The sequence below is a fragment of the Archocentrus centrarchus genome, chromosome 22 (assembly GCF_007364275.1).
Source record: "Archocentrus centrarchus isolate MPI-CPG fArcCen1 chromosome 22, fArcCen1, whole genome shotgun sequence".
Lineage (NCBI taxonomy): Eukaryota > Metazoa > Chordata > Actinopteri > Cichliformes > Cichlidae > Archocentrus > Archocentrus centrarchus.
This window is the reverse complement of record NC_044367.1, coordinates 3,268,895-3,296,890: the sequence shown is the minus strand read 5'-3', so window position 1 is coordinate 3,296,890 and position 27,996 is coordinate 3,268,895. Positions and strand designations below refer to the sequence as shown.

Below are 27,996 nucleotides of genomic sequence, written 5' to 3'. Positions count from 1 at the left end.
AGCTCCTGGCTGGTAGCGTGGAGTTGAAACCACAGGGGAGGTCGCTGTAGTAGTTTTTGTACAAAAAGAAAAGTTACAGAAACTTGTTGGAGAAACAGTATAGTGTGAGTCGTTTACATGGTGGCAAACTGCAGACTCGGAGGTAATTATTTGTTGATACGAAACAGCCAACCAGAGTGAAAAACAACAACGTTTAGCTCGAGCTCCGTGACTTCTGCATGGTCGCTAGCTAGCTAGGACTTAGCTCCAGGAGCTACTTGGCTAGCTGGCTAGCGAGGTCCAGCCCAAAAGTTGTTTACCTCAAGTTGTGGATGTGGTCACCCCTTGAGCTTTTCACGACTTTTCTCGGGGATACGAAAGCAAGGACTAGCAGTTCACACTGGATTTAACACTGTGCGCTGTTAGGAAACTAGCAGGATGTCCACGGAGGTTGAGTGTGCTCAGGTTGACTCGGGTTTGACAGTCGCCAGCTCGAGCGGAGTGGCGGAGAAGAACCAAAACACGTCCCAGGGCGCTCACCTGGACAAAGGACAAGATCAGGGACAGAAAGTCTTGGAAAAACAACTATCGGACAGCCACAACCCCGGGGCGACCAAGAGCCCACCGGACGTAGAAAAGGAAAGCAAAGAAAACTATAAAGAAAACGACCAAAGTAGTAACGCTGACTCGGCTGTTGAGACGGTTAAGAGGAAAGTTGTTGAAGCTCCTCCGCCGAAAGTCAACCCGTGGACTAAGAGGACCACGGGCAGAGTGCCGGTCAACAATACCAACTACAGTTCCCAAGATAAAGGTGAGATGGATTTATAAATTTCCACAGATTAAAGCATATTAGAATTGACAATATGGTAACAGCTGGGCACACAGCTCCCTCTGCAGCCGCAGCTAGTGGACACGTTTTTTGCAGCATTTTTGCAGCTTCACTGCAGAGAAATCAGTATTAATCGTTGCTGCACGGGCCTGTCATACCTCATTTAGGCTTATTTGGGGTTGATTGGCGTGCATAACTTAAATGTCAGCGCGGTCGAGAGACGTTGATGGGGGGCATACTGCCCCATCCCCCTCTGCTCGGATTGCTCCGTAGCACCACGTGTTGATTGCTGACAACTGCTACTTCTTTAGCCACCACCAGCTAACTCTCGTGCTGCTTTCCACCCCCTCTTCATCGAGGCTCAGAGCTAGTGTCTGTGAAGTAAAGGCACACTAAAAGCTCAGTGTGAGAAGAAATCAGCCCCAAGTTTGTGCTGCAGGCTTGACACGGTCAAATAAATAAATAAATGAGCCAGTGCTAAGACACCTTGCTAACTGTTCCTGCTGCCGTACAGGCACGTTTTGCATGTCCAATGGCCTGGCTGCCTGCAGTTCCTCCCACCGGCCAGCCAGCTCTTCACTGTCACTGGTGAAAGCATAAGTATGAGAATAAAGTGGCTGAACAGGTGGATAAGATAAAGCGGGTTAGGGTTGTAAATTAATGATTATATTTACTTTAAAAAAATCGAGCAGTTATGAATGAGATGTAGCAGTAAATCATTGGTTTCAGTAAATGAAAAACACAGAAAGTTGGACTTAAAAGTTACTGGAGCTTAGTCTGGCAAACACTGTTATAGTTCCTGTATTTTTTTTTTAATTTCTAAATGGAGAAAAAAGTGGAGTTTGCAAATGGAGCTGCATTTAATTTGTCAATTAATTTAAAGCAAAAATGCCTGATTCTTTAAATAAATTCTCTCCAGTGTCAGTATTACTCCCCAAACCACAACATATTCACTTTATAGTGATGTAATTTTCTTCCTGATTGCTGATCATTTTTAAAATATATTTTCTACTTTTCATTTAATTTACTCATGTAATGTGACAACCATAACCAATGCACAGAACAAAGCAGATACGGCAGGAAGAAGAAGAAGGGAAAGAAGGAAAACGTACACACAAAGTACAAGACTGAGAAGAGTTTAAGCTCTGTAAATTTAAAGCTACAGCTCAAAAACATGTAGTTGATAATAATAAAGAAGCGGTAAGTCACTGATAGTACATAGTATGAAGTTCAGCTGATTACTTTTAGTGTAAGTAATAGTTTAGCCTGGAGACCTCAAGTTTGTAGCTGAAAGCCTGCATTGAAAATTGGGGGGTACAGCTTAAAATGTGTGGAGGTCTATCAGGTAGGAAAGATTTAGTTAAAAGAAGCTATCAAGCATTATGGTTTATGTAGGAAGTAGGGTTCGTGACCAGTGACGAAGAGTAAAATAAAGAGGTATCTGTCTTTAATCTGTTTTCTAGCACTCCTTTTAATAATCATATCACAGCTGAATGGATTAACTTTGTCTATATATTCAGGCAGCTCAGTAATCAGTTGATTATTTCAGTTTCAACAGTTCACACTGATAAGGCTGATTGATCACTGAGTGATCACATCTGTTTTATTGTACGTGTGACATTTGGCTCTCAAATAAAGCTCTCTTGAATTCAGACTATTCAGCTAAATTTGAGTTGTGAATGTGTGTCAGAGCACAGAGCGACCAGGAGGGAGCTATATTTGAAGCACACAACTCTGGCAAGACCACAGGCATCATTTTACAGCGTCACTGTACAACCAGTCTTGTGGGTGGATGTCTGAAAGCTCATTCAGGCATACACCCATTCATATGGAAGCCTCGTCCCTGCTTCTCTTATCAATCTGACCATCCTCTGCCGAGCGATAGGGACTGTCAGGCTGCAGTGGGCCACTCCCAGCCTGCAGCAGCCTGCAGAGACGCAGCCACATACCGCTGCTGCCTGTGCACAAAACACCCTCAACAAGTTCTGTTGCTCAGTCCCCGGGGGGAGCGCATTTATTCTTTCTGTACTGACAGAAATATCCGATGGTGCCCAAACACAGCAGAGCAGAGCATGTGGGAGCGGATGACTCGACTTTTTAACTGCAGTGTTGAGCAACCTTTCTCAATTTGGGAACTTGCTCACAGCTCTTGTTCAATTCTGACTGTTGAAAACGACTGAAACCCTTTAGATTTGGTCTTGTCCTGTCTGAAAAATATAATGACATCACTATCGATTATTGATTGTGTATCTGCAGATCAGCAAAATGCTCCGAAAGTCGTCCGCGCCACCAAGCCCAGAACGAGAAAATCCAGCAAGGTAATCCTTTTTACTTTTCTTTCTTAAATGTCCAAAGTTTCTGTTGTAAACTTTGAAAATGTCACAAGAACAACGGACACCAGCTGTCCAACACTGGAAGAGCCTCATTAATGTATAGAGCTTACTATTTATTTCCACAGCAACACAAAGCAGTCATCACGTTGCCACTTTTGTGTGTTGTTTAATGTCTCAGCTAGTGTAAAGATTGATATTTTCACTTGTAGTCAGATTCAGTTAGGCGTTGTGTTTGTGTTGGAGCACCACCCTTTTCTCACTGGCAAATAAACCAGCACGAACAACCATGTTAACTTTTCACCAGTGTGAATTTTGCCAGGTACTGACATGTAGAATGGGAAATAACCATCTGCTGATAGCCAAATGTTAGCTGGATTTAGCTGCTGACCTGTGGAGTTTGTTTGCTTTTCCAGCCTGTTTTTCCGCTGCAGTTACTTGAAGTTTACATTTGGAAGGGAACTGGATTATCTGAAAATATCATTCTACATAAAATGATCGTGTTTACTGAATTGTTAAGCAGCGAAAGCGTCGAGTATTACACCCTTTCAATGGATCTTTAATTCCACTGAGGAATGGTACAGCGTTCACTTTTATTTTTAATTCCTATGTGCTTACAGTGTGATATACTAACTTACATAGTCTTGCTTTTGCCACATACTGTGGACTTTTATGTAACCTGATGAGCCATAATGCAAACTGCAGACTCATTAGGGGTCATAGTGGCAGTTACAGTATACAGTACAGTATACAGGTAAGTCCAGGTGACTTATTATTATTATCACATAGTCACTGAGTATCTTCTGATAGTCACACACAAAACAAACTGATGTTAAAAAAAACAGTGACTCATAAAGCCTGAGGTCTTTGCCTGTGTTTTGAAAAATGTAACAACTTAGAATTATTAGATTTAAATTCTAGATTTCTTAAAATTAAGTTGTTTTTTTTTACAGAAATTACGGAATAAACTGACGATTATTAACATGAAAAATTTCTGCTTTTGTCTGATTAATTGTCCAAAATTGAAGCTGGTCAGTTCATTATAAAACAAATTGCCTGAACCCGTTTTATTAGTATTCAGAATAGCTGAATCTAGTAATCAGCCCAAATGACCGCTTTGCCCAAGGTCATTTGGACAACAAAAGTTTATGAATAGTGTTTTTTAATGTTTGTGATCTGGTCTCTAATGACTGCTATTCTTTTTGTTGTATCATTTTTCACAAAATTTTTTTGGGGGGGCGAACAGGGACAGAACCTTTTCGGTCAGTACACATGCATTAGCTGGCGTTGTTTAAAAGCCTGAATCCCTTCAGGATGATGCCTGTTGTCTTCCATTACTCCATTGTGATACACCTCGTATCTTAGAATGGATGTCATTAAAATATCAGCATTGCAGTTATTTATTTTTTTCTGCCTACCGTACGCTGCGTTTCTGAGTGTGTGCCCTTTGTCTCCCTAACCTTGATCCCATATCGGTTTGTCCAAATTTACAAACTTCACAGCAGTGGAAAGGGGCTCGCTGTGTTTATCGCTGTTGTTTGCAGTTTCCCCACACACAGCGGAGCACTGACCTCCTTTTCCTTTCTGCTGGGTGCTTCAGTGTCACCTGCCCTGAACACACCATGTTAAAGCAAATGAAAAGGTATCATTAGGTATCATCTTTTCAAAGGTGACTGTTATATTTTTCTCCCTCTTTCACAGTCAGGTGACTTCAGTGATATCACAAACTGGCCTACACCTGGAGAGCTGGCTAAAGAGGTATATATAATATGAGTGAATGTATCTTCTTACAAGCAATGAGGGCTTGTTTTCTGGTGTTTCTACTGGTTGTATCACAGCAAGATTTTTTTTTTTCCTCAATTTCTGCTCACTAGATGGAGCACTAAAAGCGTTCTGCAGGTTTCACTCTACAATTGGTTGGTGCAGCGTATGATGTTTGGTGGGGTTTTCTAAATGGGCTGAGTCATGAAACATAAACGTATTCTCGTTTTGACTTCACATGGTCAGGAGTGTGATTGAAAATATGTTTTTGTATTCACACCCTGATGAAGACGGTATGAGGTGGAAACAGGTTTTAAACTGAGTATAAGAAGTTTTAAACCCACCTCAGCTGCTCCTGAAAATATAACTTTGCTATTTAACATTGTGAGGGTCAGGCTGGTCTTAAAATCAACTTGAAAGCTTATGTTTGGGCCATTAGAGGGGGAAAAAATGAGTACATTGGGTAAAAAACATATTTTGTGTTAAAGAAATTTTTTTTTACATTGATAAACTCCTCAGATTTGAACTTTTCCTCGATGTTTGCTGCTGTGAGGGGTTCATTCTTCAGCACTTAATCTGTGATTTGGTTCACACCATTCAGTGTAGTTCAAGATCTGATGATTTCAGAAAAGCAAAAAATATCTTGAAAGACTTTAAAATCCTTAAATATAAAGTTTTATTAACACATGACTGTGTTTTTCATTGCAAAGAATATTTAAATAAAAAAAAAAAGATCATCATTGTGTTGGAAATGAGGCATCTGTTTATGTCAGCTGCCCTGAGATTTAGCTCTAATTGCATCGTGAGTAACAGCTAGTGTTTCTCCATTTTTCTAGCAGCAACAAAATGTGCTCAACAATGATGGAAAGAAACCTCCATCTTCACGCAAAGATAAGGAGAAGAAAAGAGAGCGACCAGAGAGAAAATCAGAGAGCAGCCATGATGGAGGTGAGAGCAAAGAAAACCAGGAGGCTCAAGTGGAGTCGATGGGAGAGCTGACCAAAGATGAAGAGTTGAAAGTGGGACAGGACACCAAGAGTGCCAATCTGAGGAAGCGAGGAGGTACGGGAGGGCAATTCTTTCTTTTCATTTTTCTCTCCTCTCCCTTAAGTAGTTTGGATAAGGCTGATAACAGTGGCTGCAGTCCTGATTAAATTTGATTCATGCACATTTCATCATTTTCTTGTGAAGTTATTCATCTCCAGAATGTGGTTTTCCATACAGATGTGTCTTGCGCCTCTGAATCCTCTCTAACCAAATTTGGAGATGCATGTTTTTCACTCGACTGTGATGATTTGTTTTTTTATTTATTTGTTTTAGCATGTCTATAACTGTATTAACTTGGTAATTGCTGGTGGGTGCAGACTGGTGCATGCTCTGCTGTGATTATCTAATGTGTTGCTCTTCCCGTGATACACTCGCACATTGTAGACATCACAGGCACCATGTTTGTGGAGGCTATTCAGAGATACGCACCTTCACCAACTTCTGGATGTCTAAACTAGAAGTTAAGAGTTTTGTTCCAAAATGAAATTTGGGGGGGGAGTGGGGGGGTTAAAATATGTTTTGACCTAAACAATATAAAATTTGATTCTAGGTCTAAATCAATAAAGTATTAAACAGTCATAGTAGACAAAGTAAAAGTTAAACAATGGTACAAAAACCAAAATCTCACAGCGTTAAGAAGACCTTTGCAACACTATGTAGACGTAATTGTCAGTTAACAAATATGTCCTAAAGAGATGTGAAAGCTTGCTAAATCCAGCACCAAAGTTTTGGGGGGGGGGGGGGGGGGGGGGCTGTGTGATTCGAGCTTTAATAATTGATTTCACAGCGACTATCATCCATTTGCAGTGACCTTTTGCCAACCAGCCAGCCGGGTAATCCACATTTTTTTTCTTTGCAACTGGTGGTTGCCAGATGGTCACCAACTGGTCTCTAGACCTGTGTGACTGGGACATTATTCATTGACGCTACAGTGTCACACATCCGAAATGGTGGCGGGATTAATGCCACATGGTTAGCAGCCATGTGACTGCAAAACCTAAATACAGGGCATTAGTCCAAAAACTCCTGACATTAGGTTACCTGAGAATAAAGACTTTTAAATCCTTTTATTCGCTAAACAACCCTGGAAAATTATTAATTTAGTAGTCATTTTGGAATTTTATGTCAAAATAAATGTTAAAAACTTAATGAAAGGTTTACACTGCAGTTTTATTTATTTATTTATTTATTTTCCTTTTGGACCAAAACTCTTGAAGCTTTGTTTTTGGTGTGCAATCATCGTTAGGTAACAAACGTAAGTGGGTTTCTCTGCCGCTGGAGGAAGTGTCCCGGGATGATGATGCCAAGGCACCCGGCAGGGGCTCAGCACGCTCGGACACAGAGCCCAACGATGACTCATCTGACCCCATGTCGCCTAATCAAACGGTCCATAATAACAGGGCGCATGATAGCAGCAGGAGTAAGTGGCCAGCAGCTCAGTGTTTACAGTTCATGCTTTCTGTCTTTTTCTTGTATCTTCTCTTGCTGGTTTGGCTTTGCTTTTTATTCCTTCTGGTACATTTTCACGTTTGCTCAGTAGCCTGCTATCTGTCTTTAGTGTCTATATGCCTTTTTTCCTACTGCATGGCACAATGAAAGCGTGACTGATTTAATTTGGCTAACGCCATGCATCGGATGGATGAGTCAAAGCTTGTCTGATATGAATTCTCATAAGAATTGCCAACAAAAACAAATGTGTGTAATTTTTCTTCCAAAAAAAGGAGAAATATTTAATGGTCTCAGATTTCTACTGTAAGGAAAGACTGCTGCTTCTTGTCATAAAGGTTTTTAAGCTGACTTTATATTGGTGGACATTTGTATTATTTGAAATAAATCATCAGATCCATCTGTGCTGGAAGTAGCCCTCCTCTGATCATCTACAAAAACTAGATGATCGGACTGTTCTTATGGTTCATTTATGATTTATGTGATCATGTTTACTCGTGTCTTTCCCTCCCTCCAAGATGAGCTTTGATATTGCAGCATTACTGGATTTAGGCAGTTATCATTGATTACAGTCCTTTATATTGACTTATTTGAATACAAAAAGTTTACTTACATTGAGTTACTTGTTCATCTCAACTTCTTAGTAGTTTAGGAGTCTTTAATATAAATCTTGAGACTTTCTGAAGTTTCATTACCCTCGAGAGACCTCACAGTACATGGAAAAAGTTGCCGTCTTTGACTCTGAGCTTGTTTTCTTGCTCATAGGTTGGCGAAGAGAGCCACGGGACTTTGGCGATGATGCTGCAAGCATCCGAAGTGATGGTGGGAGTGTCCGTGGGGGAATACGCGGCAGAGGGAAGGGGCGCGGACGTGGGAGAGGTCGTGGGCGAGGTGTGAAATTTTGTTTTACATTTACTGCCACACATGATTTGCCACACCAAAAAAAAAAAAAAAAAAAAGCTTTTTGAATTACTCTGTCTCCTTAATGTGTCTCAATTTCTTTCTCCTATTTTTCTTGTGATGTTTAGGTCGATATGAATACTCTCTTAACTTCGGAGAGACTCAGTCATCTGATGGCTCTGCTCAGGTCCCCACAGACTATGGCACCAACATGGTTTACTACTACAATGATGGCAACAAACTCCAGATGTACACAGTGGATGAAAAGCTTCTTAAGGAATACATCAAACGGCAAATGTAAGTATTTATTAACTTGAAACAAGAGACGCTTATTACTGATTTTGCAAAACTATTTTGTTTAATAGCTCAAAATTCCAGCTTCATGAAACATACCTCAAATTACAGTATTTTATTTTAATTAATGGCAATTTTTTTTTCCTGATAAAGTAGAGGGAGGAACAAATCAGGTCATCTTGTAATTTGCATTTCTAAAACAAATACCAGATCTAGTCTAAATGTGCAAAATACTCTGCAGTTACGAGTCTGCAGATTTTAACAGGCTGTTGCACCTGGCTGATTGACAGGAAGTATGACCCCAACCAGAGAGCTGCCAGTTGAAATAATAGATAATAGGATTAGGCTCCTTTAAGAAGGAAATCCAGCATGGTGTGGCAAAAGATGTTGGTTGTTCCCAGTTAGCTGTGTCTAAAATTTGGAGCAAGTACAAATAAAATGGGTCGGTTATAAGAGAAATACACAGAGGAGTAGACCATAGAAGACGCCAAAGCATCAGGACAGAAAACTCAAAGCCATATGACTTGAGATTAGAAACTGGACAAAAAAAAATTGGCAGAAATAGTCAGTGTTTGTAACAGAACTGTAAGATGTGGTTAGTGAAATAGAATTTACACCCAGAAAAACCAAAAGAAAACTAGTACAGGCACCTAAACAGAAGAAAACAATATGACAGTGGGGTTAAAGAGAAACAGCAAAGCCAGTAAAGAGAAACAACTGTGGATGATAGGATGGAAGTGATGACTGGCTGCGGAGATGACGCTGGAACTATTGTCTGGTGCTGTTCCAGTGAAACATATAAAAAGATACAAACTGCCAAAAGAAAACATTCCAAATTTCCCCACTTATTTATGATGTAGGAAGGTGGAAAGAGCTAACTTTTTAGTGACTTTTTCATACCAGTGTGATGGAAAATTATTTCTGAACGCGATGATGTAGAAACTGAGGTGTGAGGATGTCTCATTAAACAACTGATAGGCAGTCATCTAGGTTCACCGTGGCCTGCAGGGGGCAGTGTCCGCTTCTTGTCTGCCTGACAGTTTTGGCCTCATTGCCGTTCAGACTGGAGGGTGAGGTGAAATCCTAAATATAGTCTGAGTGCTTTGGAGGGGACAGGAGATGAATTATACCCAGTCCTGACCAGGGAAATGTGAAGGGGAAAAAAAAAAACTGTTTCAGGGGGTAGTGAGAGAGTGATGATGGGTGAGGGGGGGAGGAAGAAGGAGTGAGGCCCACTCTTGTCTTCTCCTTTCTCGTCTCGCTCAGCGTTATTCAGGCTGCTCACTCAGCCGACGTTGGTCCAGCTACTCACCGCCCGCAGGCTGAGTTTGACATATCGTGTGTGTGTGTGTGTGTGTGTGTGTGTGTGTGTGTGTGTGTGTGTGTGTGTGTGTGTGTGTGTGTGTGTGTGTTAAAGTGTGCCATGGTGATTTCAAGTAGTGTGACAAGCAGTCAACAGGGAGCTCTTCCAGTCTAGATAGGGTGCTGAAGTCAGCCTGTGCATTATTCGTTAAGGATTATAAAAGCATTTTGACAAAATTATGACGACTTAACATAATTTCTCTTATACTTCTATATATTGGTGACATACCCGTGTGTTTCTACCTCAATACTAGATCAAAATGTTTCTGTAACACAGTATCAATTACTGTCAGAGTCAGAGCAGGATAGTTCCTGATTCCTGAAATCAGTAGACCCACAGAGGCACAAACTTTTAAACTTCACTAGAATACTCCAAAACGGGCTATGTGTATCTTTACAGTAATGGACTCAGAAAAATCTTTGCTTTGTTTGTGCTGGTGATTAAATGTATTATGCTGTCCTCCTTCAGTGAGTACTACTTTAGCCTCCACAATCTGGAGCGAGACTTCTTCCTGAGGAGAAAAATGGACGCGCAGGGTTTCCTCCCCATCTCCCTCATCGCCAGCTTCCACAGAGTGCAGGCCCTCACCACTGATGTCAGCCTCATCATGGAGGTAATATTACATCATCAGTGTAAATGCTGCATGTTCTCACTTTGTAAATCTGCATTCTACTGATCAAGGCAGGTCAAAAATAAGTTCAAGTTTAACATTTGTGGAGACAGTAGCTGTGAGGGACTGTGATAAATTATGGAGTCTTACTTTTCATGACCAGTGACTTAACTATGTGGGAAAACATAAGAACTGGGGTGCAGAAAAATGTCAGCAGGTGCTCTAGACTGATGAGTCAAAATTTGAAATATTTGGCTGTAACAGAAGGCAGTTTGTTCTCCAAAGGGCCTTCTGCAGGCAACAGTGAAGCATAGTGGAGGTTCTTGCAAGTTTGGGGCTGCATTTCTGCAAATGGAGTTGGAGCTTTGGTCAGGATTAATGGTGTGCTCAGTGCTGAGAAATACAGGCAGATACTTATCCATCATGAAATACCATCACGGCGGCATATGGTTGGTCCCAAATTTATTCCACAGCAGTACAACGACCCAAAACGCACACTCAATGTCATTAAGAACTATCTTCAGCGTAAAGAAGAACAAGAGGTCCTGGAAGTGATGGTGTGGCCCCCACAGCGCTGTCTGGGGTGACACGTAGAGACAGAAGGATTTGAGGAAGCCTGCATCCACAGAAAATCTGTGGTTAGTTTTCCAAGATGTTTGGAAGAACCTAACAGAAGAATTCCTTCAAAAACTGCGCAAGTGTACCTAGAAGAATCAGGGTGGTTACACCAAATACTGATTTTAATATGATTTCTCTAGTGTTCATTCACTGTATTCTGTTAATTAATGAAAATAAACTATTTATATAGAGATAGAGCATAGTCTGCAAGTTGCTCTAAAAGTTCTCATAATTTAACTCAAAATTTCATGCCTTGACTTCAGTATAAACATTTGGCTCTGACTCCTATCTTGGGCTTGGAATTTATTTTTCCTTGCTTAATAAATCCTTCTGTACAGGCTCTGAAGAACAGCACAGAAGTGGAGCTGGTGGACGACAAGATTCGCTGTAAAACAGACCCTGAACGCTGGCCGATTCCCACCCCTCCCATCGTCGGTTCCCCTCGCACCGACTTCTCCCAGCTCATCAACTGTCCTGAATTTGTCCCTCGACAGACCCTCAGTACCACAAACTCCGGTCAGTATCCAGCTCTCCTTAAACAAAGAATAAACCTGGTGGTATTCTGTTTTTTGTTGTCTATTTCTCAGCAGATCTCATGATATAGAGCCATAGTGTGTATCCCAAACCTAATATACAGTGTGTTAGTCCTTTAGGCCACTGTGCTCCCTCACTATACTAAGATTAAATTATATCTGAAATGAACCACTAAGCAACCCTTTGACACTGGGTGAACTATGAACGCACACACAGTTTATTTTGACTCCGATTACACCAGCCTACTGCCCCAAATACTCAGTTGAGCAGCAAATGTGGATTAATCGCAGCTTGAAGCGATCTCCACCAAAGGCTCTCCAAACCTGACGTTTAATTAAATGAATCTGTATATATTTGTGAGCACTGGCTGCCGAAAACACAAGCAAGCTATAAATTATGAAAGTTTAAAAAAAGCATTGCCTTCTAATGGATAATTTGTGCCATGTTGAGATTTTTGGCTTTTTCACTCTGTGTACATGAGTGCTGACAGTATGACAGTGTTATTTTTAAAGCTGAGCTGGAAGGTTGTCTGTGTGATGCGTCTGGGTTTTCAGCTTCACCGCCTGTGAAGGAGACTCCTCCTGAGCCCGTGCAGCCTCAGGACTCCGCTGACCCCGGCGCCTCCAGCCAGGAGTCACTACCAGCCGCAGATGACTCCAAAGATGCCCCTGCCCCCAAGCCCGACCCTGACGCCTGGATCCAGGTGGAGAAACGTCATCGGCAGCCCTCTGCCAAAGCAAAGGTAGTGAGTGCAAAAAGGTGAAAAATTCCCAGGAAACTCCTCAAGCCCTGGGGTTGCTTTCATTTTAGCCACAGAAGTTAACCTTTAGTGCAGCCAGTGAGGCACTAAATACTATTTTTGAGCTTTCCGTCTCTCTGACGCTCCTCTTTTAAAGGGTAATTGGGCTTTATTCCAACTCGGGTCTCAGTTTTCTGACTCATTGCTGTGAATTGAGAATTTACTCAGATTATTGTAACTAGTAGAAACTATGACCATAACAATCAAAACTAAAAGGGCTTCACTCCTTCACCAGGTTTCATTAAATCAGTTGTCACATAATTTTTCCATCTTTCAGCCCTTCTGTCATCACTCATTTGTTATTCTATCATCATTTCCCTCTTATTCTTTCCTCTCTGTTTACTTGTCAACACCTTCTACCTGTCTCCTCCATCTTTTGGCTGGCAGTATGTCAGCCATGAAGTGTGTGTTGTCGGCTCTTCTCCCCCATCATCACTCCAACCTTACTGTCTTCCCACTGCAGTTGAGTACTTCCTCCAGCACTCACCCAACCAAGCTTGTCCTCTGCCCCTTCTTCCATGTGCTGCGTTTTCATGTCTGTTTTCCTACTTCACATATTGACAGTGTGACCATGTATCAGTTATACCGCGTTATAACTAAGTCCTTCACAAAGGACTTATAATTTTGATTTTATCCTTTAGAGCGATACTAATAAGTCTTATGGCTGTTTTGGAGTCTGCAGTTGGAGGTGCTGATGAACTGTATTGCATTTGTAAGAGATGTATTTCTGTTATTTAATATAACTTAATGGATGCAAATGTGTGTAAGACGTAGGGATCAGTATAATGTGTTTGGCTGACATAACTGGATGGCTTCAACACATTTTATTATTATTATTATTATAATACCACCTCTTTTTTTTGTAGATCCAGTCTGTTCCTTTGTTAATTGCTGTATATTCACTGTGTTGTCCAGGGGGACAGCAAAACGCCTCCTCCCAGCCAGCACTCTCCTCCACGGGCCGAGCCCGACCAGGAGGAGCTGGACTTCATGTTCGACGAGGAAATGGAGCAGATGGCAGCCAGGAAGAACAAGTTCACAGACTGGTCAGATGAGGACGACTCAGACTACGAGCTGGACGACAACGATGTCAACAAGATCCTCATCGTCACCCAGACTCCCCCCTACCTCCGTAAGCACCCCGGTGGCGATCGGACAGGTAACCACGAGTCCCGAGCCAAGATTACTGCCGACCTGGCCAAAGCCATCAACGACGGGCTGTACTACTACGAACAGGACCTGTGGAAGACAGAGGAGCAGAATGAGTGCAGCAAGGTAAGACAAATATTACTGATGTATAGAAAAACTTAAGAAAGGACCTCAAGCCAGTAACTATTAGGGCTGCAATGATTCTTTGAGTAACTCAAATAATTTGACTATAAAAAATACTCGACACAAATTTGTTGCTTCAATGCTTCATTTAAACTCTGCAGCACTCAGGTGTCACCAGGTAAGTGTGAGCGTTTCACCCACATTAGCAGCATTAAAGTTCTCTGTTGCTGCGACGGATTTCCTCATTTGGAAAAACAACCTTTTGACACAGACTGTGTCATTGCTGACACATTTTTCCACGCCTCCACTGCTCTCTACACCCGTGTGTGTTTTTGTGTGTGTTGTGCTCGCTGGCCTGAGAATTTCAGCTGTTGGAAAATGGAAACCAATGAGCAGTTCATTGTAAAAGACCTGTGGTTTTTTTTTTTTTTTTGGTCTCTCTTTTGAATATTTATTATTGCTCATTAATAAGACAAAGTATATCTTATCCGATTATTCAATAATCGATGGAATAATCATCTTTGCAGTTATTGGCAAACACTTTATTATCTATCTTATGTTTGTGCTAAGCTCATTTTGACCTTATTTAAGTTACTCATGTTAAGAAATTAGATAACTGAATGTATTTTTTACATTTGCTGTTGCATAAAGGAACTCATTCTTGGTTTTGCGTAGTGTACTATTGCATTGTGCATACTTTAACCACAAGGTCTTAAAGGTTGTTACCACACCTGAAAATTAAACTGCTACTTACATTATTGCAAAAGTGAAGGTAAGAAAACCTGGTGTGCATCTAGCCATCACCATCCCATCCAGTTATCAGTTATTTAGTCACCATCGCTGTCACTGTGTTTGATGGCTTGAGAGGAAATTTCTACAAATGTATTATGTATTATTCATTATTGAGGCTAGCCATCTGAGTGCACTCATCTCACTTTGTAGAATAGAAGGATCTTTGAGAAGGCAGCCACAGATCAGGCTACACTATGCATGTAAAGTAGAAGCTATAAACTCACCAAACCTGGAGCACAGACTTCTTGGATGGGCCATATTAATTGTTAGTTGCAAAAAAAATACTCTAAAATGCTCCAACACAACAAACACCTGTGTCAGCATCCTTCGCCTGTCAGTGCTGCCCTTAACTTCCAACCTTAATAGTTTGTTTAAAACAGGTGGGTCGTTGTTAAAGCAAGAAACCAAAAAGAGACCAAAAAAAATGTTTTTTTTTTTAAATAAGCAGAGTATAATCATGTTTATTACTTCTGTCAGTTTGGGAAGTTGGGCATTTTTACATGGGAGTCCATGGAGACTGACCCACTTTTAGACCAAACCTCAACTGTTTTTAGCACTTCTGCACTGTCCTCATTTTGTAACCCTGGAGATTGCACTTGGTAAACACACATTTTGTAAACACCACCAGAGTCAGTGCATTGGTCCAATGTGCTGACTCAGAAAATCCCTCTAGACTTAAGTATATGTAGCTGAAAATGTGCAGATTTTTTTTTTTTTTAGTTTCCTTCAAATCTGATTTTAGGAATTTATCCACGGGGAATTAAGTTTCATGTCTTTCCACAGGTCCTGCTTTTAACTCAAATTTGCCTATCCTTAGAATTTATGAGTTGTGTCCCAATCCTAGCGTTATTAACAGAATGTTACATCTTCACTTAAAATTTAGCGCAATACACATGAAACATATTATTCATTTAAATGCACAGATCAGTAAAAATTGTGATTGGATCACTGGTCTGAAAATCACTATTAAATGTACTAGATTTCAGCATGTTATGTTGTAGGTTACATGTAGGGTTTCACAGGAGTTTGCGGTTATTACGTAGTTACATCATAGATTTCCCACTGAAGCATAAATCCTCAGTTAGGGCTCGTATCTCATCACTGTTGCTGGCATGCAGTTTACAGGACACATCTTAGTAGAATGGGGAATCTTTGAATGATCCTCTGAAGGGTTGACTTTCAGGGGGTAGCCCTTTCTTTCAGCTGTAGGTTCCTAAAAGCCCAAGCTGCTGGCACTCATGCCACTTGGACATGAAGACATTGTGACAGAGCTGTTAAGCCTCACACTGTGCAGAGGAGGGCCAAAATAAATGTACCATTTACTGCCCACTATACAAGCCTCCAGACTACAAGTGTGTCACAGCTGCTTCTAAAGCTCAGTGACCTCCTTTTTTCAAAGCTGCCTCATCTGTGGACATAGTGCATGTACAAACACTGACTATAGGTTACACAGCATTATGCAACCCTGACATTAAAACAAAATTGTAGCTTCAGTGTGTTGTCAGGTTTTACAACACTACACAGCATTGTACTGATAGATCTTTCATGGCCAAACCACAATGGCAGGTCACCATAAACTGCATCATAAGTTTGAAACACTTTGATCTCCTTCATCAGCAGAGGTGATGTAACCTTTAGTTAAATGATATGGAGCAGTAGTTCAGACAGTGTGTAGCGGAAGGCGAAAAAACAGACTTGTGCAATTGATTCATGTTTGCGCAGACATTTTTTATATTATTTTTTTTACATATTTTTAATGAAATCAACCATCTGATGGCAGCGATTCCCTGTTAATTGCACTGACTGAAGTTTGGAGATTAAAATATTCACTATGTCCAACTAGAAGAACACCAGTGTTACCAGATTTGTTGAAATATTCATCCAGAACATTTATGTCAAAATAAATGTCTGCTTATTTTTTTTACTAGCATATGAAGGATGTTCTCATAGTTGCAAAAGCAGAAACAGTCTGGGAGGGATTTAACTTTAAACATTTGAAGATGTTTAATGTGGAAAAATAATTAAGACTTTGCTATACTCACAAGTGTCATTGTTGTTTAAATCCATATAGAAAGCTTGCTATTCAAAGTAATTTAGTAAGTAATTTGCAAGAAATAGGCTTGTTAATGACATTTTAATGAACTGATACATTTCTTGATTGCTTATTAAGAGAGAAGAGAAATTCCCTAGAGCCTAAGGGGATGATTTTAAAGGTTTCTTTTGTCTAGGCAACTATCCCAATCCAAATAAATTGGAGAAGTGCTAAACCCTCAGAATGATCAATAAATTAACAAAGACTTGAGACATTTCTCTATTCAGCTAACCAGTTTATCAACTTCTAAGAAAGATTGGTGTCAACATCTCCATCAGTGGAGAACAGCCTCTCTGCTGTAGCATTAGCTCTTGCAGTTTTTTTTAGTGGTGGATGAGCTGCAGCGCAGCAACACTGCAGCACTTAAAGCAGGGCATGATGTGCTGTTGCTCCATGGATGGTGGAGGGGAAGTGTTGGGTCAGAGGTCTGCAAAGGGGAACTGAAAGAAGAGAGTAGGTGTTGTTAGTTGACCAAAAGGTTACAGCAGCATGTTGAACATCAGGAACTGTCACGTACTGCCACCTTATCGCTGCCAACATCAGAGCTGTCTAAAACTCAGAAAGACCAAAAAAAAATCACTGTTGCACTCAGTGAGACTCCTTTAATGCACATTTATCCTGCACCAGTCAATAAAATCAGTTCAGAAATGAAAGCATATTGGTATAATGACCAAAATGACAAAAGAAGCCTCTCACAGAAACAGAATAAACTATAAAAATGTTAACCCAAACTGCTAAATGGAAAAATGGTTTTCAGCGTAATCTGCTCATTCACGGCCTCAAGGGTTGGTCAGTAAATTCACCATGTGGGAAATGTTCTGCCTGAACACACACATACCAAGGCCACCTGCATTTCTTTCCCCTCTCTGTCTTCTCTGATGCTGACGTGTAAAGTACAAAGTCCGCTACACATCTGCTGTGTGTCACACAGGCCTCCCTGGCTGCAGCCGCTGGTGTTTCATGTGTTTTTTACCACCTCAGTTATCAGTTTAAAGAGCATGAAACACAGCTGAGAGGTCAGAAGATTGTCCTGAGTGGAAGTGTTGTATCAGCTAAATGATTTTTATATCTGCAGTGAATTACTACATAATGTAATCTACAGGCTTTCAGCAGTATAACAATTTCCCTTTTTTTAAATTTCTTTTATCTGTGTTGGTTTCAAAGCGCATCATTTATTGGTGTTTTTCTACTCAGATAAAAGATGATAAAGCCTTGGACTAAATTTTCAAAACAAGTCACATATTAAAGTGATTTTACTGACGAGTAAAACGTTCTCTTTGCTGTTTGTCTGACTCTTTCTGACTGTTGGCACGTTTCCCCTCCCCAGCAGGAAGTGGAGAACTTCAAGAAGCTGAACGTCATCAGTAAAGATGAATTTGACACTCTCACCCCCAAAGTGCCCGTTAACCCAAACCAGGAAGTCCCATCTCTGCCCATGCCAGGTGGGTTTATAGAGCTGTTGTGAAGCCAGTTTCATATGAGCTGATCAACCCGTGTGCTACTTTCTACAGTTTAAAACCACGCCCTTCTGACACTGGCTCGCTGGTTTATGATGTGATTTTTTTATTTATTTATTTATTTTTAATTAATTATAATTTTATTTTGGGGGTCTGCTAGAATAGGTTTACATGTTAAGAAAGAATCATGCTTTTCTCATAGTGTCCATCTGTCTGTCACGCTCCGTTTTAGTTCCTGTCTCGCTAAAACCCCTCTCTGGAAAAGCACAGTCTCTGGGAATGTGGCTCCATTAGAATGCATTATATGTGATCATGGAGAGTAAGAGAGAAACAGACGTGATTTTAACATCAGCACAGTAGCCCGCCACCGGGCTAAAAGTAAACCACAGACAGTATAAGAGAAGGATGTAGCTTTTAGGTCTTAAAAATGAAGCCAGTGTGGAAGTGCCTTAACCTTACTTCATCATGACCTCACTGTCACATGTGCATTGAAATCAGAAATTTGTGAAATAATGAGAGGATAAGATACAGTAAATATAAATTAATACATTTTTTATTGGTGAATAATGGGATTTTCAGCGGATAGTGGAACAGAGTTGGCTCGTTCTCTGCCTACAACTGTTCCCCAGTCGCCCAGAGCTCACCAACCCCGAACCCCCAGAACGCCTCGTACTCCTGGACGCCAGGACCCCAACAAGGCGCCACGCTTCTACCCCGTCATGAAGGAGAGCGGCACTATTGATGGACAGGTAAGCTTTCTGTGTCTGTATGTATAAGGAATTGGAGGGGGGGTAGCACTGACACCCTGTGCCTCATTTAAACCATGTCCTGTACTGGTGTCTGTTCCAGACGCCAAGGAAGAAGAAGACGAGCCACAGTACAAACCCTCCCCAGGAGGCTCACATTGGCTGGGTGATGGACTCCCGTGAACATCGACCACGCTCTGCTTCCATCAGGTCTGACTTTTTATTTCGAGTATAATTTGTTTTGAGCTCATCTGGCTTAAGGACCAGTGAACTTATTGGTTTTCACCCAAACTGTGCTCCACATCAAGGTCGCATTTGTTGTTTTGTGGACAGTAGCCTGTGAACTGTGATTGTTCTTAAGCCAAATGAGCTACTGTGTCATTGATGCACTGTTTGTTTGTGGCTGCATTGATGCAGTCTCACAGGTGATGTTTTCATCAAACATGTGGCAAGTAAAAGTAGAGTATTTATCCTTTTACCTGCCAGTCATTCTCCTTGCATTATCACTTTGGTGGTGTTCTGCTTGACATAAAATCCTGGTTGGCTTTTTTTTTTTTTTTTTTTAATGAAAAGAAGTTGGTGCTAAATTGAATTCGCATAGCTGCACTTGACACATAAAGTTATTTAAAGGATTCTGCTTTTGGTAAGGAATGTTCCAGTTTTTTATTCTCCTGCTTCATAATGTGTGGGAGGATATTGTTGTCATACCATCCGTCCGTCTGTCTGTCCGTGAGGTTTTACCTTTCCAGTCTGTAGACTCCAAAACCAGAGTTGAGCCATGAAATTTGGTATGTGTTCTTTACTCTTCAAAGATGTGCAACACACACATTCCTGAATGTTTAGTACTCTTTGTACACTTTGGCTGTATCTAGCTGAAGTGGAGACTAAACAACATGTGGAGGATTTCAAGCTGCTAATGCTATGATAATATATGCTAATGATATGCAGCCTCGTTCTCATGCCTGATTGGCTTAGCCTGATCATGTGATCTTATTGCGCTGTGTGATTGGCTATACCTACTTGACTATTATTGACTGAAATGGAGAAAGTGGCAATTTCCCATATCTGGCAACTGACCTAGGTCACTGAACAGCCGGCAGTAGCTAATAGTGAGAAACTGGGGAATCCCACATTTCTAAGTAAAGAGTCAGTCTGTTTATAGTAACATCAGTTCTAGGCTGCAGCCTTATTGATTAACCTGCGATCCCAGCTTTTGATTGGCTGAGCATTGTCTAACATGTTGGTCAGGGATGACTCATGGCCATATACGGCCCAGACTATGATTCATCATTGAGCAATATTTAAGCCATACCTACTGCTCAGCAATATTGTTCACATGTAAACAACATGGTTGCCTTATGTTTTGTACAGGGTTGTCTTATGATTATAGAGGTGTTATACATAATGCATTGCTGTCAGCAGATTATATAGTATGGGTGCATTATGGTGTGAAAACCTTGTAAGTATGCATTATGTCTGGCTTATTGTTATAGATTATTGAAACAGAAAGGCATTATGTGGTACACACTCTTGTACAAGAGTGCAGTATGTACTTTCTCTGATTTGTTTACCATGGAAATGTTCAGTCTGTTCTAGGATGTGATTACCAAATAGTATAGTATTTGTATAAATTTTAAAGATAATCACAGAATATGAATCTCTTACAGCATGCTTAACATAATTGTTTTAATTTAATGATTATTGTTAATGTTGAAAACATATTTTTGCTGGAATATCTGTCATATATTTACTAACCCAGGAGTGACTAAAAGTATTTGGATAAAAGTTTAGGGCAAAATAGTTTTTCAAGAAAGTAATAAGAGGTCTGCTGAAGGTCTTTCTGTTATGAAACGGGGCTGTAATGTTATCCTGACTTCTATATTTGTTTTATATTTTCATTTATGTTTTTCCTTCCTTTTTTAGCTAATTATCACCTCACACATAAAAAAATAAACATAAAAATCTGTTATTTTGTTTTGTTACCATAGTTTTTTTTCTATTAAATTTTATCTAATAAACTGGAAACTAAATGTTTCCTACTTGCCTCTCAAACATCCTTTTTTTTTTTCCTGTGTCCTTCCACAGCAGCTCCAATGCCTCCCCATCAGAAGGAGCTCCGCTATCAGGAAGTTATGGCTGCACCCCTCAGTCTTTGCCCAAATTTTGGCATCCATCCCATGAGCTGCTGAGGGACAATGGCTTCACTCAACAGGGCTACCACAAGTACCGCCGACGGTGCCTTAACGGTACAGAGACTTTAAAAAAAAACACACACACACACAGATAAATACTATCTAGATAAATGCTTCTAAGCACTGCTGTGCTCTAATTAGGGGTGTGTGATAGGTATTGTCTGCGATTATATCTTAATTGCCGTGTTAATGATGTGCTAGCTGACGTTATCGAGTATGCTACTGACTGGGGGTAAAAAAACACATCAAAACGCCTCGACTTCACGCGTTCACTACTTCGTGCTTTAGTATAGGCTGCTGCGCTTGCGCACTGAGTGTGTGCTAGCATCGCTGCCAAAACAACACACCTAAAGCTGGAAATGAGTGAACACACTGCGCCAGGGGAAGAAATTCAGACTTTGCCAGCCTTGCAGTCTACCACCTTAGATTTAATTCCTAGGTGAGGAGGTGGTTTGGATTTGAAAAGACTGACATTGCTCAAAAGATGGCGGTTTGCAGCAATTATTAATATCCTTTGGTGGCATGGAGGTGTAGTGGTTAGCACTGCCTCAACAAGACGATCCAGGTTCTACATGTTCTCCCCGTGCTTGTGTGGGTTTTTTCCCGGTACTCCGGTTTCCTCCTACAGTCCAAAGACATGCATGTTAGGTTGATCAGTCCTTCTAAATTACCCGTAGGTGTGAATGTGTGCGTGAGTGTGTGTTGGCCATGGTGGTTTGCCCATGGTGTACCTCGCCTTTGCTATAATTTTTTTGTCAATATCGCACAACCCTAGCTCTAATAGACGCACGTCGCATACTGAAAGCTTTGAGAAAGAAGTACTGAAAACAAAAAAACACTGGCCGCCTTCTGTGAATGAAAGTCACAATGCTGTTCTTGATTTATTTTATTTATTTATTTCATTTCATTTCTTTTTTTTTTTCTCCAGAGCGAAAACGGTTGGGGATCGGCCAGTCTCAGGAGATGAACACTCTGTTCAGGTTCTGGTCCTTCTTCCTCAGAGACAACTTCAACAGGAAGATGTATGAGGAGTTCAAACAGTACTCGCTGGAAGATGCAAAAGAAAATTACAGGTCAGGAGGACATTTAAATGCTGAGTTCTGTGTCTGTGGCTTGGGGATAAAATGTAAAAGAATTGTCGTTTGTAAATGAGGCCACTTCTCCACAACAGCAGCCACACCCTAAAAACCCCTGCAGGGTTTTTGTGTTTGTCTCGTGTAGTGTTGATAGAGATTCTGGATAACATTAACAACTCACTCGCTGATTCATCATTTCAGACTTATTAAATGGGATACTTTGCTGCTTTTTACCTAATTGAGATCATGGTAGACTGGATATATTTGGGGTTCAGGCTGTTGTTTGGCTTTATTTCTTTCTCTTTCTTTTTCTGGATGAGTAAGAAATGAGTTCAGAGAGCCAAGAGTGTGATCCAGATTGTGTGTGTGTGGTTTTGGATTGTGTGATCCAGAATACAAAATCAGATCAAGAACCCAAAGAAGAAAAATCTTTGCTGTTATTCAGTAATTGAATTGCTCATAATCCCTCAGTGTGCCTGCAGGTTGCAGCAGTGTTTGATAGCATAAGGTTAAATGGGAACACTGCCTCTCTCTAACATTGTTGTGTATCTGCCAGAGGCTCCTTCACACACAGCCAAACCTACATTCTTGTTCAAATAAGTGGGTGGCTCAGCCCTGCATGTTGAAATGTGTTCCTGTAGTGTAAGGGTGTATCAGCCCCATCGTCTACTGGAGCTCACCTTAACCAGAAACCAGTCGACTTGTCTGTCTGGTTCCTCTGGCAGCTCCATTAGAGCTGTAAATAATCCACAAGATAAGGGATCCAATGTTGTGATATGTTGAGATACACTGTGGGAAAATCGCTGGTTCAAAATGCAGAGCTGGCAGCGAAGCAGCTGCATCATTACGTACATACACTAAAGGTCAATAATCAGTGATGTTTGTTGGTTTGTTACTTGTATGAAAGGAAGTGTTTGTTGTCCTCCTGCAGGTACGGACTGGAGTGTCTGTTCAGATACTACAGCTACGGTTTGGAGAAGAGATTCAGATTAGATCTGTTCAAAGACTTTCAAGAAGAGACCCTCAGAGACTTTGAGAAAGGTAATTAAGATCAAAAGGTAAACAGGCAGTCCCAAACTTCAGCTGCTACTTTCACTAACGTAGAAAGTTCTTCTGAATGAATCACATATTTTACCCTCTTTATTGTTATCATAATTTAAAGAAACTTCCCACAAAATAACAGAAGAAGTACCTGAACCATAAGCGGTCTGTAACTTATGCTGCTTTTCCACTAGTACCTGCTCAGCTCAGCTCGACTTGGCTCGGTTTTTAGGGTTTTCCATGATGTGCTAGTAATTGGTACCAGGTACTTTATTTTATTTTTAGTACCTACTCAGCTGTGGTTCCAAGTGCACTGGATATTTTGATTTTATTAACATCTTTGTAAACGAGTACAACACCTACTGTAAAGCCTACATGACTGTAAATGAAAGTAGGATAATGCAGTATAGCAAAGTTATAGTTGTGTGCAGTCATCAGTAGGTTTTGTTTTGTATCAGTTGTTTTAAATTTGAAAACACTGAAATTATAAACATTGTATCAAAATGTTCAGTATTTACATATAATTAAATGTAATCCATTGTGTAAAAATGCTAAAGGAGACCAACATTTGACTTGTAACCTGACACAACCTCATTCACAGCTTTGCACACTTGGCCCTGTCAGCTGAATGTGGAAGTGTGTAAAAAGAGGAGAGGGATTAATGTAGATTTCTCAGCCTATTTCAACACTGTGACTCAGCGAAGCAGAACAGAGGACTGGCAGTGAAGGCTTTAAACATTTGTTTCCAGTTGAGTTATTTTGGTGCTAAGTTAAATGTTTGTTATTCGAATGGCCTCAGAGCAGAGACTGATCAGTCATCAGCATGAATGCACTAACATGTTTTACTTTGAAAACATTCTGCTAGAGTACACATGGCCTGTATTCCCTCTTTGAAAATGAACTCTAATAGTTTTTGTATAATATTTATTTTATGTTTCATAAATGCAGATTTTTAAAAAAATGCCAATATTTAGCAGACTAATTAAAAACTGCTAAAGTTCAATAGACCCACTTGAGATCAAAATGATTCAAATCCAGTTGTTTAAATTGGCTAGTTTAGATTCTGATTCCAGGAAGTATCCACGATTTGCCCTCAGGTTAACTCAAAGGCCTCACAGATTTTTGTAAAGTCTGGGAATTTGTCTTCATGTGATTACAAATGAATTTACCTGCAGCATGTTTCCAAAACATTTAAAGAGAGAAACGTCTGTACTTGGGAAAGCAAACACTGAGCAGGCAGACATGTCTGCATAATGCAAACAGGATTCATGAAAATCTATCAACTAAATGTGGTCATCCATCAAATATCTAGTGGAGCCACATGGCAGGGGGGGTTAACTCATATTTCATCTTTAAGCTGGACTGCAGGATTTGACTGTTTCTTCTCCCCGTCCATTTTCCTGTGACTGCTCTATCACATATTTACAAAAGAATCTTTTTGTTTGTTTTTCCAGGTTTATCAGGACTTCGTGCACTTGTTATGTTCCCAGTGCATTTAAAATTAGTTTTCACACTGTAGGTTACAGTAAAATAGCTCCTTCTATAATCTTCTTTTTATGCAAGTTGACTAGGAAAAAAAAAATCTCTGTTCAGGTATTTACATTGCACGTATAATTTAACACCAAATGAACTGCTCTTCCCTGCATTTCCCTTTCCAGGTCAGCTGTATGGACTGGAGAAGTTCTGGGCCTTCTTAAAATATTCAAAGATAAAGAACCAGCCCATCGACCCAAAGCTGCAAGGACACCTGTCCCAGTTTAAGAACCTGGAGGACTTCAGGGTGGTGGTGAGTGTCTGCAGGCTGCAGTTACATGTTTGAAAGGCTGCTGCATGTTATCACCAGACTAGAGTGCTGGAGGTTACCTGCTAGCCTTCATGGCCTTAAATGAATTATTAACAAACATGAAAAGCTAGTATTTCCAGCATATCAAATGATTTTAACATAATTATTTCATACTGAAATGTTAACAGACTTAGTCTGGACCTGCTCAAAATCATGTATTAGAACTATATCAACAGGCCTTATGTCCTCAGGAAAAAGTAAACGGCTCTCATTAGTGATATATTTTTCTCTCAGGTGTAGAATCAGGCTAACATGTAGTTATTGGTTTGTTTTCCTTTGGCTTTTCTTTCTGCAGCCCCCGATAGGAGAGGAGGGCAGCAGGAGGAGACGTCCCTCGTCCTCAGCTGGGGATGAAGGGAGGCGTCGGCGACATCCTTCCAACACTACCTCAAAGCCCACACAGGCCTCCAAATCCTCCAACGCTTCAGCCGAGTCTGCCACAGCCTCAGCTGCTGCACAGACCACACCCAAAGACAAAACCCAGAAAGCAGGAGCGACAACATCTGCACAGGGCAAGAAGACAGAAGCCAGAGCCGGGAAGAAGGAAAGCGGTGCACCAAATAAATGAAGCTCCCTCCTGTAAGCGTGGGTTTGAAAAGAAGTCGAGTGAGGCGGCTGCAGCTCTCAGCTCAGCGCACATTCTTTTCAGAGGCAAACTGCTTGGGTGTGAAGAGCGACTGAGTGTAGTTGACCTAATTTGATTGTTTTTATCAGTGCATTTCATTTAAAAGCAAGCATAGGCAGCGAGCTTGAATGTGTTCACCTGACAGCTCATGACGTTTACAAAAATAAATGCATTCCCTGCATTTTGCCTTCCCAGATGCCAAACTCTTCGATAAATACATTGATTGCTACACTATGTAAACCGCTCTGGTCTTTAAAGGGCTGTCGAACTGTGATTCTAGTTTGCCAAGATAAGAAATGCTGCACACAGTGTGTGGCTAATCCGATACAGCAGAATATCAGGAGTTTTTTCCACGTTCTGCTTTTTAAAGTCTTCCTAATTGATTATTTGGGATTGTTACATCCCAATGTCCCAGCCGTAACAGGGATTAAGATGTGTTCAAAATTTACAACACTTGCAGGGTTTTTTTTTCTTTTTTTTTTCCTGAGGATGTAAACAACTTCTGTTTATAACATGACAATCAAGATGAGTCTTAAAGTGCCCTTATTATAATTTTATTTTGGGGGTCTGCTAGAATAGGTTTACATGTTAAGAAAGAATCATGCTTTTCTCACAGTGTCCATCTGTCTGTCACGCTCCGTTTTAGTTCCTGTCTCGCCAAAACCCCTCTCTGGAAAAGCACAGTCTCTGGGAATGTGGCTCCATTAGAATGCATTATATGTGATCATGGAGAGTAAGAGAGAAACAGACGTGATTTTAACATCAGCACAGTAGCCCGCCACCGGGCTAAAAGTAAACCATAGACAGTATAAGAGAAGGATGTAGCTTTTAGGTCTTAAAAAATGAAGCCAGTGTGGAAGTGCCTTAACCCTACATTTGTCTTTAATAGCCACCTGGGGGCAGTGGCTGTGGTTGCAGAATAAACTTGCGGTCCTATAGAAGTCTATGGGAAAATGGCCCTCGGACTTTGCTGTGAAAACAATTTCCTGATGTCTTGGTGCATGCTCAGCCGTCCAGGTAAGGAAGTCCCAGAAAGTTGATTCTGTTCATCTGACGAAGCATTTCATTACTCATCCAAGACTGAGGAAATCACTTGGGTGAGTGAACAGAATCAACTTCCTGGGACTTTCCTGATGAGTTTAGAGGCTCAGTCGCTTGTTTGGGGACGTATTGAATACAATATTAAATAATAATGCTCCTTTTGACCACTACCTTATTCACAAGGGGTCGCCACAGCTGCATGTTGGATTTGGTAAATTTTTACGCCAGATGCTCTTCCTGATGCAACCCCAAAGGGATTACTGTCTCCTTTTGGGATTGAACCAGAGATCTTTTGCCTTCTAGGCAAATGTGTAAAACGACTCTTTGTAAATTTTGGTCATACTGTTTCATAAAGGAGGATTATGATGGTATCCTCAACAGCTGACAAGATGGTGACATCACAGTGGCTGTGTCCATCTTTTATACTGTCTGCGCAATAAACTTGAGCCCTTATCACACATGGTAACATTCATCGGCCTGTTAGTCATTCACACATTAGTCCCCTTTAAATTCTCTTCCTCACGGCTTCTTTCATACACACCCACAACAGTAACGAAAGAGCCACAGTTAACCCTCTAAAGAGAACTGTTGCTTTTCTCGGGAGATGTTTAGTGCAGTTTAACCACACTTTTGAATGTTTAGCTCTCCTTCATTGGCAATAAAAGCACAGTCTCTCTGTGTTTGTGCTGCTTAGAGAGCTGGAGCCCTCTCACACAGGTGCTGATAGCAACAGAAAATGTTTCATACCGTTATTGCAGTTTATAAAGGGAGGAGTGGCTGAGATATTGCCATTTAGGGCATTCACTGTGAGCTGAGTTACTCGCAAATATGCACTAAAGTCGCGCACAGTCATAACCTGTGCGTGCCTGTCCGTTAAAGTGACCAGTGGCCACGTTAAACCTGTAAGATTTCAAAAGTGAAAAGGTGCTCTTTCAGACATGAAGCTAACATGTTCAGATACTGTCAGATTAATGGGGGGAAAGTGGTGGACTACAATACAGCTGGCTACAGCTGCAAGGTGGACATTGTTACAGATATTGTAGATAAATCATAAAAATGAGACTGTAAATGAGGTATTTCAAGTATTTCAGCAGGAGTGCGGACAGTAACAGATTAAAGGATGGAGGACAAACAAAAAAAAAACCATAATAGGGGCACTTAAAATTAGTGAAGAGCTCAAACCAAAGCTGCTGCTCCATAACAGATGTTTTCCTGTTTTTTTTTCTCTCTGTGACAGACATCGCAGCTAAACTACAATTTTTTTTTTTTTTTTTAATTACAACCTGCAAAAATAACCTCAAATCCATCT

General features: G+C 40.7%; 1 protein-coding gene across 5 annotated transcripts; it reads left to right on the top strand.

The window, feature by feature from the left end:
* The first annotated feature begins 4 nt into the window (after window positions 1–4).
* Window positions 5–26,463, top strand: larp1b (La ribonucleoprotein 1B). Of its 5 annotated transcripts, XM_030718904.1 has the most exons (20): window positions 5–790; window positions 3,065–3,126; window positions 4,840–4,896; window positions 5,736–5,961; window positions 7,193–7,366; window positions 8,158–8,283; window positions 8,421–8,589; window positions 10,418–10,562; window positions 11,516–11,693; window positions 12,266–12,453; window positions 12,898–12,972; window positions 13,426–13,785; window positions 17,994–18,108; window positions 18,703–18,872; window positions 18,973–19,079; window positions 20,955–21,115; window positions 21,990–22,134; window positions 23,069–23,178; window positions 24,837–24,964; window positions 25,317–26,463. In XM_030718904.1, exons 1-20 carry the CDS (start codon window positions 418–420, stop codon window positions 25,587–25,589), a joined length of 3,342 nt encoding a protein of 1,113 aa, XP_030574764.1. In that variant the 5' UTR covers window positions 5–417; the 3' UTR covers window positions 25,590–26,463. The 5 variants fall into 5 exon arrangements, with proteins under 5 accessions (XP_030574764.1, XP_030574761.1, XP_030574762.1 ...); XM_030718901.1 differs by lacking the exon at window positions 12,898–12,972 and having other exon boundaries at window positions 5,739–5,961; XM_030718902.1 differs by lacking the exon at window positions 12,898–12,972 and having other exon boundaries at window positions 17,997–18,108.
* The last annotated feature ends 1,533 nt before the right edge of the window (window positions 26,464–27,996 follow it).

Coding starts and splice junctions, on each gene's coding strand:
- larp1b (XM_030718904.1), top strand. CDS start 418: ATGTCCACGGAGGTTGAGTGTGCTCAGGTTGACTCGGGTTTGACAGTC. Junction 7,367..8,157: donor GGCGCATGATAGCAGCAGGA/GTAAGTGGCCAG, acceptor TCTTGCTCATAG/GTTGGCGAAGAGAGCCACGG. Junction 23,179..24,836: donor CCTCAGAGACTTTGAGAAAG/GTAATTAAGATC, acceptor TTCCCTTTCCAG/GTCAGCTGTATGGACTGGAG.